General features: G+C 40.9%; 1 protein-coding gene across 6 annotated transcripts in view; it reads right to left on the bottom strand.

Moving 5' to 3' along the window:
* PLCE1 (phospholipase C epsilon 1) overlaps positions 1 to 19,739 on the bottom strand; it is a 342,109-nt gene that overhangs the window by 185,220 nt on the left and 137,150 nt on the right. For all 6 annotated transcript variants that reach the window (XM_021074005.1, XM_021074008.1, XM_021074007.1 and 3 more), the window contains one exon: positions 9,377 to 9,665. In XM_021074005.1, the coding sequence (XP_020929664.1) occupies positions 9,377 to 9,665 (289 nt within the window). The remainder of the gene's footprint in view (positions 1 to 9,376; positions 9,666 to 19,739) is intronic.

Here is a 19,739-nt window from a genome sequence, read left to right as displayed (position 1 = left end):
AACCCAGCATCCGAGCCGTGTCTGCCACCTACACCACAGCTCATGGCAACGCCGGGTCCTTAACCCACTGAGCAAGGCCAGGGATCGAATCCGCAACCTCATGGTTCCTAGTCGGATTTGTTAACCACTACGCCACAACAGGAACTCCTGCAAGGTATATTTTTAAACTTTATTTTTCTATTAGTAACTGTTTGTTTCAGCTTTAAATACTATTTTTTCTTCTTTTTATAGCTGCACTTGAGGTATATGGAAATTCCAGGGCCGGGGACTGAATCGGAGCTGCAGCTGTGGCCTATGCCATAGCCATGGCAACACGGGATCTGAGCCATATCTGTGACCTACACTACAGCTTGTGGCAACACCAGATCCTTAACCCACTGAGTGAGGCCAGGGATTGAACCTGTATTCTCACAGAGACAATGTTGGGTCCTTAACCCACTGAGCCACAACAGGAACTCCCTTTAAATACTATTCTTAATCTTCTCTCTTCATTTCAGTTTAAATGTATTTCTCAACTCCCTCAAGGTTATCTATCTGCTCTTTATCCTTCTCTAAACCTGCCTCTTTTTTTTGGGGGGGGGGGGTAAATGCAATGACTTCTTATTCCAGTTGGTTTGGGGGTAATATTGCTTATGGACAATGAAAAATCATTTTTAAGGATCTTTTCATTTAAAACAGTCATGAGTTCAGTGTTATACGTGTTAAGCAAGCTTCGGGGGGAAAACTTAGAATTTAATCACTGTTGTTTCTTTGAGTTTCAAATAACTACCTTGCAAACTAATTTCAGGAATATGGCCCACTCTGAGTTTCTGTAATTAGGACTTGACATTTTTATGACCAGCTCAAATATGAGAACCTCAACTGACCGACTGGGGTTGCTGTCTTCCCCAACCTTTTTGGATTTAACCAACCCCTAACTTCTTGATTTTTTAATGTGATAGGGAGGGAGGATAGGCCTATGATCCAACAGTCTATTAATTTTCACCATTAATAACACATTGAAAGGATCTGAAATGATTTCTTTAAAGCTAAAAGTCATGGTCATCTTAGACTTGACTCCATTTATCCCTGCTACATTCATTGTCTCTACATTCTATAAATTCTACCTCTTATACCTCTCTGCTGCTTCTAAAGGATTTAGACTCTTTGGCGCAGTGAACAGTTTGCGCACTGCACAAATATCTTTACCCACATGCTGCACACAAAATGATGTATGTGTCACATCATCCTTCGGAGAGTGGGGAGGAGGGGCCTTTTTGTAATTTTCACCAATTGCTAAATGTGCCAAAAGTATGGCACTCTGCGTTAGCAATGGCCTCCTAAATGCCTCCAGTTCTCACTGCCCTTTCCCTGGATCTACCTTCCACATCAAGAACATAATTCCTGAAGTATTAGAGATTCTAATTTGGTAGGTGAAGCCTAGAAAGCTATAATTTGGACACTTAGGCTGGGTGATTCTGATGCAGGTGGGCTAAGGATGACACTCTGAGCAGCCCCACCCCACACTGCAGCCAGATGGGTCTTTGTAAAAGATCTGATCACATCACACCCTTCCTCAGAACTCTTCGGTGACTCACTACTTACAAGGCAACATCCAAGCTCTTTATCATGAAATACAGACCCCCTGGAGACTTATTTTTTCCCCCAGCCCCAGCCCCGGTCCCATGCCTTCCTACTTCCTCCCTGTACTCCCCAAGCTTCGGCCAGAACAGCCTAGTAGACCAGTAGTCCCTGAACACACCATGCCTTTTCCTGTCTCATACCTTTGCACCGGGAAACCCCAATCCCTCTGCCATTACCAGCTCCTCTATCTGTCCCTGGCCCTCCTGGCAGAGTTTCTCTCATCAGTCAACACTCCAGGTCTCTAGTCCCATCCATCAGGTCCCTCCCTTCACAAAGCTCAGCTGGGATCCACTGCAGAGAGAACAGGAGGTTGTGTTTTTGGGGGAGTAGCAAGTGAGGAGTGAATGAGCTGGGAGTTAGGAAGGCTCTGAGAAAGAGGAGAGAAGAGTTCAGACAGGGAGCAAGGAAGGCCCCATTCCCCTTGCACTGATAAGAGCTTTTGAGATACTGAAAATAGTTTTTGTGCTAGCTTAGAAACTTCCTGAATATATGTGCATTTTCATTTTGTATGAATTTGATGTTAGTGCAACCTATAGTGTAAAATCAGTGATTTCTTTCTTCGGTTCTAAAATTATCTCATTCAATTAAATATTACAAAAAGCGATGATTAGATGTTTCCTGATTTTATGAACACACTGCCATTTGAATCTACAAAGGTTTACAGACTGACTGTTCTGCACTAGCCCTGTGCCAGGCAAGGTGTGTGTGGGAGAGGAGAATGAGTGTTAAATCCTGGGACGAGAAATATCCCCAAACAACTAAAACAAAGCAGAAGTGGACAGGTGCCGCTGGAGAGCTGCAAATGTGGTCTCCATTGCAGCTGTGACCACAGGCCTTGGAGAGGCTTGATCTGGGTTGGCTATACACAGCTACTAGTCATGTGACCTTGGACAAGTCACTTAACCTCTATGAGCTTCAGTTTCCTGGTGCTAATAATTTAATCCTTAGAGGATCATCAAAAGGACTATCTCAGTTTCCTAGTTCTGCTGTAACAAAATACCACCAGTGGGATGGTTTAAAATAACAGAACTTTATTCTCAGTTCTTGAGGCTAGAAGTCCAAAAGCAAGGTGTTGGCAGGACAATGCTCCCTCTGAGACTCTGGTCAGAATTCTTTCCAGCCTCTTCCTAGTAGTTCTTGATATTCTCTGGTTTGTAACTGCATCACTCCAATCTCTGCCTCCATTATCGCATGGTCTTCGCCCACATGGCCTGTCTCCCTGTCTTTTCTTCTGATAAGGAAAACTAGTCACTGGGTTTGGGGCCATTCTGAAAACAACCTCATCTTAACTCAATTATATCTGCAAAGACCTTATTTCTAAACAAGGTCTCATCCATAGGTCCTGGGAGTTAGAACATCATGTCTCTTTTCAGGGGACACAAGTCAACCCACAATAAGGACTAATGAAATGAAACAATGCAGATAAAGGACTTAGTGCATTGCCTGAAACACAGTGAGCACTCAACAGGTCCCCTGGGTTTAAGTACTGACTGTCACTGACTACCTGGGTTCCCCTGAGTAAGTTTCTTCATGTCTCGGGGCCTTGGTTTCCTCATCAGTAAATAGTACCTCCCTCACTGGACCATTGCATGGTTTTCAATGAAATCACATGTGAAGCACTCAGAGTAACACCTGGCACCCAGAAAGAATGAAAACTATTATTATTAACCAAATACTAAATAGCTATAAAACTATTTAGTATTATTAACAGCTATTTCTATGATTCTATTTAACTCTAATCCTCCTCTGATCCCAACTCTTTCTTTATAGATGGAAGAGTTTATAATTTCAGAGCTAACATAATGGGGATGTCATCTTGAAAAAATTCAAATAAATATGTAATTCCTCTACTTGCCCCTCCTCCCCCCACCCCAAATACACATAATTATGTTAATGCAAGAAGCATCTTGTCACAGGTAACATTTGAAATAGGTAACTTGGCTCTCCACTGGAGCTTTGGAGAAGTTCCTCCTGCTTATAAGCAGGGGTATGGACTTACACCTGAGCATGTTAAGGTTACATCTAGATATGGAGCATTCCTGGTCATACCTGGGCATGAAGTCACACTCCTGGATGACACCTAGCCACCTGCTATTCCAAGGCAGAGGGCTTTTGTCCTGTGCTCATGAACTTCCCAGCCCCATGAGCTACAGACCCCACCATAAGTGAATAGCCTAGCACTTTATGGATGTCTTGAGGGTAGCAAGGGCTACCTCAGCAGACCTAAAACCTAATATTACATTTTCTCTAGAGTGAGAAATATTATTTCACAAGTTGAAGGCCTCCAAATGTGAATGTGGTCTTTTGCCCTGTTCCCAGAGGTAACAGTCCCAGGCCATAGTGGCCAGCAGACAAATACTTTTTAGTTGATTAACTGGTACAAAAACATACCCCAAGTTACACTGAAGCATACTTTAACATTGAGAAAATAATTTCAAGGTCATAAAGCTAGTAAGTCAGAGGATTTCTTTAAATAAACTTAAATCCTGGAATTAGAACTATGCATGTGCCTTTCCCTGCCTGGTAGGCATGTAAAAGGTAATTGTTTTGCTTAGGAGGAAGTCGACAAAGACAGCCTTAGTAAACTAAATTATTTACGAGCTAGAATCACATAGTTAAAATGAGTGTGTATGTATTCTTACTAGGACTTATTTTTATACTCAAAGCTACTCACTTTAGAAAGTGACACAAATAGAATATACTTACTATAGTAGAAGAAAGTAAGTTGAAAATTAGAAAAAAATGTTCTCCATTTTCAAATAAGAATACTACATTTGTAGGGCACTTTTTGTTTTCATATTAATATTCTATTTATAGTCCATAATTGATGACAAACTTTAATATAGTTATTCTATACATATACATACTCACACCCAAACTGGTTAAAAATGAACAGTAGAGTTTTCATTTCTACCACATAATTTAAATATGGATAACTATGCTTTGTGGTTATATGTAAAAATTCAATCCTTTAATCTATAAACTTACCTAGCAGCAATTTGAGAAGGAAAAATTGAGTTTAATGTACTACATTTATTATATTGGCTGATACAATATGCACATTTGAAAATAGTTAGCTGCCTTATATTGAAAAATTCTCTTCCTCACCGCTATTTATTTTTTTTACTTTTGCTATTTCAGTGCTTTGTGGTACTATTAATTTCTCACTCCTTCCTCTCCCTTTATACTTTATCTTGCTTTTGTAATTTTTAGTAGGGATTTCATTGGAAAAAAAGAAACAAAGCAAGTGATGGGTTTAGAAAACATCTTCCTGATTATTGAAGTCAACGATTCTTCTGGCTGCCATTGCTATACAGAGTTGTTCCTGGGATTCTAGCAAGGTTAATGTCGAGAGAAAGAAGGGCACCCAGCGGGAAGTAGAGATCTTTGATTGCACTCAACTAGGTGAAGTCCCTGACAAGACAGTGTAAGCTCTCCATTTTCAATTTTGAGACAGTACATCCTTGTAATCAAGGGCATACTCTTGCCGATCAACACTTCATATCAGAAAATGTTTCTCATTGTTTGGCAAACTTCCAGTTAGTAGACAGACCATCCTCATTGGTCCTGAAGGCAGAAAACTAAGAAGGTACTGACCTTCAGCTGTTTTTCTAGAGCCACCTGTACCGTTGGAGGTGTGGGAGCTGATGGAGTTGTAGAGTTAGCACAGTCCTGCAGACTGTGGTAAAGGTGAAAGGCAGCAAAACTCTGTCCAATCAATACTCAAGTTACCAATTCCTGACTTGTGAATGCCCTGTGAATAATGAAGAGTTTGTTGGACATTTTATCCTCCTATTCTTACCCATCATAGGCAGCGCCAAACCTCATCTCACAATCATAACCACTTCCAGGAGTCAAGTTGACTTGGGATACCTGCAGGTCACGTGAAAAGCTGTCTTCATATTTCTTTTTAACAAACTTGGTTCTTTCTAACATGTTACTAGGCCTGGCACCAAAGACCTACATAACATGCTCCTCCTCCTTTTTAAATTCTTCAGTTCTTGTGTATGTGTGTGATAAAATATATATAACATAAAATTTAGCTGTTTTGAATAGTTTGGTGTTATGCCATTGTCACCACTGTCCATCTCCAAAACTCTATTCATCTTGCTAAACTGAAACTCTTTAACCATTAACAGTAACTCCCCATCTACACCCACCCCCATCAGCCCCTGGCAACCATGTTTCTATTTTCTGTCTCTATGCTTTTGACTATTCTAAGTGCCCTGTATGAAAGGAATCATACATTATTTGTCTTTTCCCGTCCTCCTTTTTCTCTACCTTTTATTCCATTTAATCCACTTCAAACATGATCTCTCTCGTGGAAGAGGTCATACTATTTTTTTTTTTTTTTAGGGCTGCACCTGTGGCATATGGACGTTCCCAGGTTGAATCAGCGCTACAGCTGCTGGCCTATACCACAGCCATAGCAACGCCAGATCTGAGCCACGTCTGTGACCTACACCACAGCTCACAGCAATGCCAGATCCTTAACCCGCTGGGCGAGGCCAGAGATCTAACCTGCAACCTCAAGGTTCCTAGTTGGATTCATTTCCACTGCGCCACGATGGGAACTCCAAGAGGTCATTCTTTTTGACTCTCTTCCTTACCCTTGCCCTCTGGAAAGGAAAATTTAAGCCCTGTCCTGCCTCCCTTTTCCCTTCTTCATTCCATTTATAAGCTTCTCATTAAAAGAAAAAAAATAGTTACTGCAATAATAATTTTCTGAATCGTTCACATTAGACATGAGTTTTGAAATATTATTAACCATAACAACAGAACTACGGGTGCCAACATCTAAAATTTCTGAAATGGCCCAAAGTTCTTTTCAAAATCTCCACAGACGTTTTAGTTGAACACCACTCCTCTTAATTAAAATTATCTCCCTCAACAAGAAATGACTTTTAACTCACTTCTATTGCTTTTTTTACCAAAGGCTGATTCTCAGTATTCAAATAATTGTGTTTTTCTCTTTATTCCATGGGAAGTGTGTACATTGCAACTGTGTTTTGGGGTTAAAGAGGTTTTTGAGGACTAGAGTCTGGGAACCAAATCACAATATTTAATATTGTTTTTCCAGGAAAGCATTCTCACAGCTCCTGAGAAATGAACTTCTAGGAGTTCCCGTCATGGCTCAGTGGTTAATGAATCTGACCAGGAACCATGAGGTTGTGGGTTCGATCCCTGGCTTCACTCTGTGGGTTAAGGATCCGGTGTTGTCATGAGCTGTGGTGTAGATTGCAGACACAGCTCGGATCCCGCGTTGCTGTGGCTCTGGGGTAGGCCGGTGGCTACAGCTCCGATTAGACCCCTAGACTGGGAACCTCCATATGCCATGGGAGCAGCCCAATAAATGACAAAAAGACAAAAGAAAAAAAAAAAAAAAAGAAAAGAAATGAACTTCTAGAACATGAGTCATTTATAAACTGGGATTGAATGTGTTACTTCTAATAGATTTACATTAGTGAAAGCTGTTGGCCTACTCAATGCCACAGGACACACAGTGAACAAAAAAAGGAGGAGACAACCATAGCACAGCAGCCAACTTATCCTCTAGACCCCCTGCTGGAGTATACAACTAACAGAGCGCAAGACCCAACTAATCAACAGGCTGAGCCTATAGATTCTATAAACACCTTGTAACTTTTGAATCATTTTTTTTTTCCGCATTGTCTTCCACTGCATGTTGAAGAAATGTATGTGTCACTATGGCACATACAGACCTTGAAAATCCCATGCGAGAGGGCATAGAAGCAGAAAAGTTTCCAAGAGAGCAAGTAGAGCTACAGAAGTCAGCAAGTAGAGCTACAGCCAACCAGCTTATGGAATATTCAGCAGAAGCTACTCACAGAGGGATATCAGAAACCATTCAGTAGCTGCAAAACAGAAAGTTAAAGAAACTCCCAACTCTTGCATAAAATCCCAATTTAAAGATAACTTATCAGCTGATGGTCCAACAAGCCTCCGAAAGAGGAATGTTGATCTAGGAAATTCTGACCTGAACAGGGAAGTGTGAAAGGCAACTGAGATCAAGTTATTATCAGGGCAATAGATATCTTAACCAGTGGCCCCCTTTTTACTCTCCAAAGTTCTGTGCAAGACTGGAGGCAGGCTGCCTTGCTTTGGAAGTTTGGAGATCTGCCCCTTTGCAATTAATGGGGAAGAAACAAAGTGGCTTCTATTGACTGTGGTTTGTTTGTTTTCCATCAAGCCATTGGTCACATAGAACATGAACTCCATTTATAAACTCTCTGAGCACAGAGCTGCTCCCACATTATTTGGCATTTAACTCTCTGGGGTCTCAAACTATTTTTTGAATACTTGGTGCATACAAATCTGGCTTTCTCATTAGGATCATAACTTACAGGCAAGTAAACTGACTTGTACTTTATGAGGATGCCCCATAATGCTGGGGCCAGAGTGGGTATCTGATAAATGCCCCTTGATTAACTCACAGGATAAGGTCACCACATAGAGTCACAAACACTGAAGCAATGCCAACTCTACATGCCAATCTCAGTCCAAATTCCCAGGAAGAGGAGTAATGGAGAATGTCCGCTTGGTAGTTAGCAGAAATTTTGAATCCTATGTAAAGGGAAAACTGCATGCTACCTAGAGACTGCAAAATCTATCAGGGAAGGGACTATGTTTTGTTCCCTACCTAGCATGCCTTAGGGGCTCAAAAAAAAAAAGTATGTTGAATGAATGAAACACATAGGAAACCAAGCTTCTCCTCTTTAGTCTCTTGGATTAGCATTTCCACATCTCGTGTTTTCTTCATTCATCATTTATAACCAACACACAAAAGTTAGGGTGATTCTAGAGAATAAATCATTATGGCACTCACATGTTACACAATGAGGTGTGTGCCTCCTCTAGGGTCTGCCCCAGGGATGTGGGGTGGGGTGGGATGGGATGGGGGAGGCTGTGGATCAAGGAGGAAGGCCCCTGGCTTATAGTCGTGGAGGCCCCTGGCCTGCTGTGGAAGGACAAGAGCTGCTCTTCTTGAAAGAAATTGCTGGATGTCAGACTGAGCTCTTGGCAGCCCCCAGGCAGTGGAACGCTGCTCTGCATGGTCCCCGTCTGGCTGGCAGCTTCCGGCCAGGGAAGGCTGCCAAGCGGGTGGTGACAGCTGTGCGGTGCACAAATCTCTCTGGTGCACTGCCATTTCTGACCTGCCTGTCTGCTACTTACTTGCTGGGGAGTTCTGATGCTAGGGGACCCCATTTTTCTTTGACTTTTGTTTTTTAGCAAGATGTTTGACTATCTTTTCTTTTAAGATAGGAATCACTGGAAAATGGCCTTTAGCTTTTCTGGTTAACACGAACCGACTAATTTTGTGTAGGACAGAAAACTATGTCCTACTCTGTTCTGAGTGCAACGGTTAGTTTTTACTGTGACCACATGACTACACCTGTTTATGAGCTTCTTTTCACAGTAATTGACATCTGTCATAGACAACCACTAGGAGGAAAAACCTACCTGAGTGGTTATTTAAAAATTAAAGATAGCTTTTTAGCCATTTACTTCTTTTGAAAAAAAAATTTCAAGATCTTAGTCCTTTGTTGTTCAGAATGTTTACACCTTATGGAATTTTGATAAAAAACTATCTTTTTATACTATATCTTAAAGCAGCTACTTTAAGGTTACTCATAAGTGGACTCAATTTTCTATTAGGAGATGCATACATGTGAACTTAGATTCTTTTCTGCATTCAAAGACAAAAAGTGAAAAGCGAAATTTCAGACATTACCTTTCAGCATCATTCGTCCAGTGGATCCTCCAAAAGAACTGAGAAGGCTACTTCTTGCTCCTAGAGATGTGGTGGCTTCTAAGAGGGAGCCAGTGATATACTGAGATATGGAAGTCCTTTGCAGGGTGGCACGATATTCACAAACAGTGTCTCGAACACATTGCTTTAAGCACGGACCGATGCTAATCCTTTCATGGGCTGTCTCAGAGGCTGAGGGCTTTGTGAAGAAGTGGAGGAGGGATCCAATTGTCTCTTCTGTTTCTTCTCCCCTTCTCACTGCACTGTAGATCTGTGAATAGCACAAAGTACAGGAAGTATTAATCTAGTTTCTTAGAAAAGCAAATTAACTTGTTGACAAAATGCCAAGATGACTTATTAAGAAAGAAGGCTCAGTCGCTCTAAGCACAAACACTTGTGAACACTGGATTCATGCATTAACCTGAACATTCTACAGACACCATTTATTTGGGAAAGCTATGTGTAGTTATGAAATAGGCCATTCAAACAACCCTGCTATCAAACAGAGCACTTACAAGTTGTACCAACCAAAAATATATTCAGCTCAAATTTCGCTTCCTCCTCAGCAGCGCAAAGCTTGTCTGCAGACCTTTCCTTTTTGTCCTTTTGGACTCTCCTGGGTGACTCTGCCAGATATGTCTCTCTCCAAGGAACACTTCAGACTGATATTCCTGAGGAATCTTTTCTCTATTCTTAAAATGAAGTCAGGATGACAGGGTCAAGGGGAAGAACTTCTATATTTCTCTCTCCAGCATAAGCCTTCAATCCATCAGCTTGGCTCGAACTCTTTGATTCCTTTTCTCTCTTCTTCTGCCCTCACCTCCCACATTCAAGCAGTTGACAGATCCTGCCTAGTCCCCTTCCTTCTTCCCCTCCTTCCTTCCATCCCTGCCACTATCCTGATTTCGTCTTCCCTTCGTCATCTGAATTCACTAAGAATTATCCCAAAGTGACTGGATTATTAGGACAGTTTCCCAGCCATAATTCTAATCCATTCCAATACAATCTTTCAACATGCATCTGTATCGATCTGCTCTGTACGAAGCACTGTGTTGAAAGAGGTGGGGCATGTATAAAGAGTCACACACACTTCTTGTGTTACAGGATTTCACAATCTAATTTAAAAGACAAGACCTGAAAATTATGAGTTTTGACATTATTTCTGGGAGGTTTCGGGTTTTGTCAAGTTCTCCAGGAGGCCAAAGACTTCTGGGAAGTGTAAAATGACAGGGAAGAAATACCACAAGGTGAGATAAGCTAGCTTTCTGATGGTATAATAAAGGTTTACTATATTGTGTTGTCACCAGGAAGCCCCTATGAGCATCTTGCCTTGACTGACTTGTCATTCATTCATTCAATTAAAAAAAGTTATTATGTGTTTATATACCAGTTATGTGTCAACCTGGGTAAAGAAGATAGCTTCTCCCATCCAAGAGTTCACAGCCTAAGGAAGACAGACAAGCAGCAAGCTCAGAGTAGGATGGAAATGGAGGTTACCTCCTCTGGTGACACTAATGAGTGGCCAGGGAAGAGGAGATCCCTGTGTGCCCTCCATGCCATGCATACACCCTTGTGATGCTGCACACTCCAAGTCTCACCCTAACCATGGCCCATGGGAACTCAAAAAGACCTCTCTTGAGCTGTGCAAGGTCCTTAGGAGTCCCTTGAATGTACCCAGAACTCCCTTGATATTTAACTGTGCTGATACCCTAAATAGATTTCTACTCTGCCTTCCTCTGCCTACTGATACATATTTTCCATTTGAAGGCAGAGTGTGAATTCTTTAGCTTTAATTCTCTGTCATTAAATATCTAACCATTGCAGCCATGGACATGGTACTCCAGGACAGAAAGAGCCCAGGCTTTGGGGTCAGGTATGTGGATTTGTACAATGAGCTCTGCCTTGACCAGCCAGAGGATACTAATGCCCCTTCTTAGAGATACTGTGGGATTCACCAAGACAATACATATCAAATGCTCTGTCTAGTGTCTAGAAATGGTACCCATGACTACTGGGCAAGAGGAGAATGACCTCTATCCTCAATGATCAGCAGGTGGTTGTATAACAACAGTGTGGTCTATGAAATTCATTGTGATGGGGTTATACCCTTGCTCTTATGTGCTGCTGGATAATATCATCCTAACCTTATTTGGGTATATTGTGAGGAAAACTTGGGTAGAGAGCTGCAGAGCTCAGGACGTGCTTTTCTTCTCTCAGTTCCAAATCATACAGGCAATCTCCAACACACTAAGTCTCAAAAGAGTCCTTCAGCAGTCAATGCTCTAGACATTCAGAGAAGAGAACCCACTATGAAGTTTGCTAAAGAAGGCTTCAGAGGGAAAGCAGATTTGAGCCGTGCCTTAGAAAACAGGCATGGCTCTCAGTGGGGACAGTTGGGTGGTGTGTGTGTTGGAGGGGGCGATTCACATGGTAAATAAGGGTCAAGAGGCTTGTGCCCTAAGGACAGTGAACACAGCAGGTATTAAGAGCAGAGAGTGTGTGTAGGGAAACAGCTGGGAAATTGGAAAGGTCGGTTGAAGGAGAAGCTTGAATGTCAAGCAAAGAGGTTTTATCCATCAGAGGTGGGGAACCCTCTACCTTGTTTTTGTCTGTCTACTAGTTGTTTTTAGCAGAGGAAGAATGCCAAAAATATTTTATTTTACAAAGGTTAATATGCCAAATGGTTACTAGTTACCAATATGTTGAGCCACTGTCTTTACTTGCCAGGCTGCTCCAGTGGCTCATTCTGGCTTCACTCATTACCCAATATATTCTAGTTTCCAACTCACACCTTCAGAGATTCCCAACATCTCACTCAGTCACTTGCCCAGCTTTGCCAAAGTGTCTTCCTCACATCAGTAAATCTAGAAGAACTACATGAAATAAGGACCCCTTGATTATGGAAGTTTGAAACATCCAGGATGTATTTCTCCTTTCAAAGATTTACATTATTAGAATAGAAACAACAATTAAAAGGGTCAGAGTAAAGAAATCTATTTTATTTTATCTTGTTTAGCTGAGTGTTTTGAGTACTTCTGATGTTTTTTGACCGCAAAAAAAAAAAAAAAAATTTTTTTTTTTTTAAAGAATATAGCCAGTGGGAGTTCCCACTGTGGCGCAGCAGAAACGAATCCAACTAGGAAACATGAGGTTGCAGGTTCGATACCTGGCCTCACTCCATGGGTTAAGGATCTGGCATTGCCATGAGCTGTGGTGCAGGTCACAGATGCGGCTCAGATCTGGCATTGTTGTGGCTGTGGCGTAAGCTGGCAGCTGTAGCTTCAATTAGACCCCTAGCCTGGGAACCTCTGTATGCCGCAAGTGCAGCCCTAAAAAAAAAAAAAAAAAAAAAAAAAAAAGAATGTAGCCTGTGAATGTAGCATTGTATCAAATACTTTGCTCTGATCTAATGGCTTTTTCTTATTCTCATGTCCTCGACCTCTGTGGAATATCTGAAATAGGTCATCACCTATCTTTCCTGAAGACCTGCCTCTCTTAGCATCTCACTGATTATTCTATGGCTCCTCTTCCTTCTCAGGCCTTTAGGACAATTGCAATGCAATAGAGAGGTGCCAACAAGTATCTAATGTAGGCGGTCGATAAATGGCTGGTGACGAGCCAGGCTGGTTTGCGTTCTAGCTCCTTTGCTTCCCAACTGTGTGACCCTGGATAAGCTGCCTTGCCATTGTGTGCCTCAATTTCTTTTCCTCTCCAGTGCAGGAATATAATAGTATCTGCCTCATAAAGTTGTGGTTAAGAATTACAAGCCCTGGTAAACATAGTAATGTGATTAGAACAACGCTTGGTAAATGCTCAACAAATATTGGTTTTTATGATGATGGTGTCACGGATGACTGTGGTAGATTACAAAAAGGGCCATAAATTATTTCCTTCAATAATTCTGGGCCAGGCTTGTGATTTGCTTAACCATCTGGAATTTAGTAAACACAGTGCAAGCAAAGTCCTGTGGGTTGCAGCTTGCTCTCTCTTGCTTCTTTTGGGAATTCTGAAACAACTACCATGTTGAGAAGCCGGAGCTAGCTTGCAGGAGGATGAGAGACCATGGCCTAGTCACTCCTGTCACCTTTGCTGATAGCCCCCCAATAGGTAGACACATAGTGAAGTCCATCCTAGACCCTAGATCATCCAATTTCCACTCCACCTGCCTTCATAGATATATGAAAGAGCCCAGCAAAATCAGTTCATCAAGACGAGCAGAATCACTCTGCCAACTCACAAAAACATGAACTAAATAAATAACTATTATGAAAAGTCACTAAGTTTGGGGAATACCTTGTTACAGAGCCATAGCTAATTTACACAATGATGTGTTGGGCACAAAGATAAGTATTTCCTTGCATGAGATTTGAATCCACACACTAATCCTATGAGATTGATTCATTTTGCAGATGGAGACGGTAAGCCTAGAGAGGTGGAAAAATACAGTCAACTTTACACAGCTAATAAGAGGCTGAGCCAGGACTGAAATTGGGTTTGTCCAACTCTGTGGCCTCGCTTTAACCATCACACTAAACATGGTCACACCCAAACTCCAAACAGTGGGATTCAAGAAAACGTCATTATTTGGCAAGAGTTTTAAGTGATGTTAACGTTGCTGTTGTTATTGTTTTTATTCATTATAATTCCTTTCATAGTCACTCCAAATTGCTTTGGGAAATAGTCAAGTTATGACTAATGATCAAATATGTTTCCTTTATATGGAGATTCATATTTTTAAATTACGAGGTAAAAAAATACATAAACTTTATCTCATTTGATTAATGGGGTTATAGATGGGGCTGAAAACTAGACAGATTACTGCCCTATATGGGTCAATATCTTTTTTGAGATAATATCAACAAGTCACAAGAGAAGATCTAATCTTGCTAAATAGATTATGTGTCCATTCATTCATTCATTCATTCAACAATTGATTTCTATGTATTGAACACATGCATTGTGCCAAACCCAACAGCTGGGGATCCAGCAGAGAACAAGAGCTTTATTTTAGTGAGGGAAGGCAGACAATAAACAAGTAGACAAAATAAGTTAATTAAAAATTGTAGACCATTAGGGAGTTCCTTTGTGGTGTAGCAGGTTAAGGATTCAGCATTGTCACTGCAGTGGCTTGGGTTGCTACTGGGTGTGTTTGATCCCTGGCCTGGGAATTTTTACATGCTGCAGGTGCAGCCAAAAAAAAAAAAAACCAAAAAAACAAAAAAAACCCTGCAGACTATTATGAACAGTCAAGATATATTTTGGATATAGATTCTACAGGACTTTCTGAAGTTGTTGGGAATGAGGATAGGAAAGGAGTCAAAATTCTTATAGTTGTCCATTGTGAAGTTCTTAGAGATTTTAAGATTTATATATATATTTTTAGATTCCACATATAAGTGATAACATTCAGTATTTATCTTTCTCTGTACAGCACAGGAGATATAGTCAATATTTTGTAGTAACTTTAAACAGTATAATCTATGAAAATATTGAATTACTAACTTGAACACCTGAAACGAATATTGTAAATCAACTATGTTTCAATTTAAAAATATGTATATAAAGAGCTATAACCCTAGAAAACTAAATATAAAACTACCATATGACCCAGCAACCCCACTCCTGGGCAATAGATCCAGACAAAACTTTCCTTGAAAAAGACACATGCACATGCATGTTCATTGCAGCACTAGTCACAATAGCCAAGACATGGAAACAATATAAATGTCCATTGACAGATGAATAGATTAACAAGATTTAGTATATATACACAATGGAATACTACTCAGTCATAAAAAAGAGCAAAAAATGCCATTTGCAGCAACATGGTTGGAATTAGAGACTCTCATACTAAGTGAAGCAAGTCAGAAAGAGAAAGACAAATACCATATGACATCACATATCTGGAATTTAATATATGGCACAAATGAACCCTTCCACCGAAAACTCATGGACTTGGAGAACAGACCTGTGGTTTCCAAGGGGGAGGAGGAGGGAGGGGGATGGACTGGGAATTGGGGGTTAATAGATGCAAATTTCTGCCTTTGGAATGGATAAGCAATGAGATCCTGCTGTATATCAGTGGGAACTATATCTAATCACTTAATGATGGAGCATGATAATGTGAGAAAAAAGAATGTGTACATGTATGTGTGACTGGGTCACCTTGCTGTACAATAGAAAATTGACAGAACACGGTAAACCAGCTATAATGGAAAAAATAAAAATGATTAAAAAAAATAAAGAGCTATAGATGAATGTTGCAAACAGTACTCCTCATATCACTTATGTGTAAGCAACCACTGTGAACTGTGAGTGGATCCTCTCCATGGAATTACAGTATTCCCATTAAGGCAGGTGCTGCATTTGAGCAGAATGACCTTGATATTATGAAGTTACTTGCAGAAAAGCAAGCAATGCTTAGACAACACTTAAAAAAACATTCGAAGGTCCTTGTCACTCAAGAAACCAGCACTGGGACACGGAGTTCAGACCCTAAACAAAGTAAAACAAACATTCAAGGCTGATGATAGCTGAGTAATCCAGACAGAGATGAAATCAGACTTTGGTGCACTGAAAGGCACGAAGCAGTAAGACACACATGTCCACAGCACTCACCCAAGAGGAAAGCTCCTTTCTCTATACAGCCAGAAAGGGCTTTGTCTTAACTTGACTTCTACTGGGGTCCACTCACCCAGGAGGAAAGCTCCTTCCTCTATCAGCCAGAAAGGGGTTTGTTTGTCTTGACTTCTACTCGGGTCAAAGAGGGTACTTGATAAGAGGAGTCAATTTTGTATGTCCTCTGTTTTCAAAGCTATCTTTCTATTGTCAGAGCTATGGAAAAATCACAGTGCTCCAAGATTAATGACATATTTTCTGAAATCTTTCAATAAGAAAAAGGCTTGTTACTTAGGTGTCCACTGACTCAATAATCATACTTGTAAACACTGCAACATTTATTGAGTGCTTAAAAGGAAGGAGGCACTGACCACTGAGATATGATTTCACTGAAACTTCAAATCAGCTCTCAGAAGAGATCCCATCACATAAAAATAAGGAATTAAGGTGCACACATCTGGGACTCAGCATCAGGACAATCATCTCTAAGCCAGTGCTGCTACCCATCAAACCAAACACTTAGAGAAGTCCATACTACAGTTGTTTTCAGAAAACCACTTTCAAGAGAGGGGTACTGTAATAATGATCCTTTCACCTCTCTTTCTTTGTTGTCTGCCTCTTCTTTCTAGAATGTCAGCTTCACGAGGACGATTTCCTTTTTCACTGTTCTATCTCCAGTGTCCGGAAGTGTTTGGCATTAGAGCTTCTCAATAAATAGCTCTTGACTGAATTAATGAATGTCTCTATTTTATATCTGGACCAAGAACTTGACTAAAATCGTCCAGTTTTTTTGGTCCTGAATGTCTTAGGTTCATCTGAACCACAGGCGAATTTGTATTGTCACCTGTTTTGCTGAATACCAGATACAGAAATCACATGAAATAGTATCAAATCTTTATAAAGGATTCAGAATGGCTGTAGCCAAATGAAGCTCTAATCGCTATTAACCAAGCATGGGCTGTTCTGAGAAATTAACCAATAGTTTAATGTTATTCCATTATCATTTGCTGATTGGCTTAGACTTGAGGATGCTTTACCAGATCTAGTCCCCAGCCTGATTTTTCATGAAAACAATGATTTGAAAGGATAATGGAGACTAAAAAAACAGGATATGGATTCATACATTGACTCTCTTAATTCAGTTTAATTCAACAAATGTTGAGTTGCAGTTACAGAGGCTATGGAAGATGCTTGAGAACAATGATTAAAAAAAAAAAAAAAAAAGACTAACTCTGCCCTGTTACTGAAACCCACCCCTTCCCCATAGTTTTCTTATCTTTAACATGAAGGGATCAACCAATAGTATCCCTACGTCCCTCTTAGTGCTACTGTTTGATGACCAATATTTTTTAGCTTTCTTAAATGGTGGATAGAGAAAATTAATTAACCTTAATTTAATGAGTTTGATCATCATTATTCTCAAATAGAGTTTATAGTTAGGGTCTTTGGTTTCCTTCTCACTTCTCAGTGTTCTCCATCAACATCAGCCATCATTTACCAGTGACTATATTGCTACTTCTAGTAGTGCCCTTACCCTCTCTGTAATGTGATTCTTAAAGTAACCTGAGGTAGAAAAACAGATAATCACATTTATTTGAACTGTGTTAACAGAGTTAATAGGCTGGGTAGCAATGTAGGAGCTTTCCTCACAGAATTAAGTGTGAGAGCTGTGGTTTGGAGATCCATTTTACTGGTCCCATGGGTCCCTTTCCTAACTTCTGGAATCTAGAAGCAGTGCTTCAGAAGGTTGCAGATGCTGGAAGTTTGTTTTCTGATGGGTGTTTGTGTCTAAAAAAATGCAGGAGTTCCCCTTGTGGCTCAGTGATAATGAACCTGACTAGAATCCATGAAGATGCAGGTTCAATTCCTGGCCTCATTCAGTGGGTTAAGGATCTTCTGTTGCTGTCAGCTGTGGTGTAGGTCACAGACACATCTCAGATCCCAGTTGCTGTAGCTGTGGCACAGGCCAGAACCTGCAGCTCGGATTCGACATCTAGCCTGGGAACTTCCATGTGCCACAGGTATGGGGACCTAAAAACAAACAAACAAACAAACAAAAAATGCAATGACATAAGAATATTTAGTAAACTGTGAGGCTGTATGGGATGGGAGGTGGTAACTGAGGCATCTTAGAGACCCAAGGGGTAGGGATTTTGGTAGCTGGCTTGTTGCTTCCCCTGCTCTTGGTTCCACATTCCATTCCAGTGCCTGTGTGGAGAATTCCATTCTACTGAGAATACTCAGATCATGTACAAGATGCTAACCAAAGAGCGCTCCAAAGAGCCAAAAATAAAGGCTTTGCTAAGGCCAGGCCAATTAACCAGAGCTATGCCACTGGTGCCTACAGGAAGCAAGTGAAAATTTTATTATTGCAGGAAATATCTAAGAACGAGTGTGAGAGGATGTCCCAGGATATTTGAGAATCTGGAAAGTTAATGGCTTGAAATGCTCTTGCATATAACTGCTACTAAGCCACATTTTACCCTTGCTCAAATTTTGCCTCCTCCATACAGCCTTCCCCGGGCTCCAGCAAGAACTAAGCATCTCCTTTTCTGTGCTCCAACTGCCCCTATGCAAATCTCTATAGGGGCACTTTCTGTGGAGTGTAGAAGTCACTGTTTACTCCTCTTCCAGGCTATGAATCCCCAAGGCAGGCAGGGGTCATGTTTTATTCAACATCTTGTCTCCAGCATGTAGCGTACTGCTTAACACATTGCAAACAATGAAGAGATGGGGAAATAGAGATAGAACTAAAGCCTTAGAGCCAGGTGCTCAAAGTGTGGTCCCTAGTCCAGCAGCTACATCACTTGGGAACTTGTTGGAAATGCATATTCTTGTGCCCCAAATCAGACCTACTAAATAAAAAACTCGATGGTTGAGACCTAGAAATCTGTGTTGTAATAATCCCTCCAAATGATCTTAATTCCTGTTATAGTTTTTTTTCCTCTCTCTTTATGGCTTCAACTAAGGCATATGGAAGTTCTCAGGCTAGTGGGTCGAATCAGAGCTGCAGTTGCCAGCCTATGCCACAGCCACAGCAACACCAGATCTGAGCCATATCTGCAACCTATGCTGCAGCAAGCAGCAATGCCAGATCCTTAACCCACTGAGTGAGGCCAGGGATTGAACCCACATCATCACAGAGACTATGCTGGGTCTTTAACCCACTTAGCCACAATGGGAACTCCCATTCCTGCTAAAGTTTGAAAACCACTACCTGAGATTTTAAGGGACCATATTACCTTTCATCTCTGACTGGACATCTCATATTATCCATCCCATAAATACTCATATCCACATCATCTTCCTTCTGGAATGGGAGCTCCTGAGGACTGGGGTGAAGTCCTATTATCTCTATATTCCCCAAAGCCCCTAGCTCTAAGTCCAGCACAGGGTCAACTTGACAAATGCTAGTTGAGTGAACGGGCATCTCTGGTAGAAATTCTCTGTGGCTGTGAATATAACAGGCCTTTCTGAAATGATGCCTCTGGCTTAATATTTCCAAAGATGAATCATGTCTGAGATACTAATTCTAATGGGAATTATTGTACAGATGAATCACATCGTAATGAGAAAACCTGCCTGCCAAGGAAGCCTCTTGAAAAGAAAAAAAAAAAATTAAATCAGGACAAATGGATTATGTTGGAAGGCTTGTGATGTCAGGCTGTGAATTAGGCCAACAGAAGGGATTTAATGGCCTGAACTACCAGGCTCCCTGTAGTTCTAA

Source organism: Sus scrofa, chromosome 14 (assembly GCF_000003025.6).
Source record: "Sus scrofa isolate TJ Tabasco breed Duroc chromosome 14, Sscrofa11.1, whole genome shotgun sequence".
NCBI lineage: Eukaryota > Metazoa > Chordata > Mammalia > Artiodactyla > Suidae > Sus > Sus scrofa.
The sequence above is the reverse complement of the archived record's forward strand: the minus strand, read 5'-3'. Positions and strand labels throughout refer to the sequence as shown.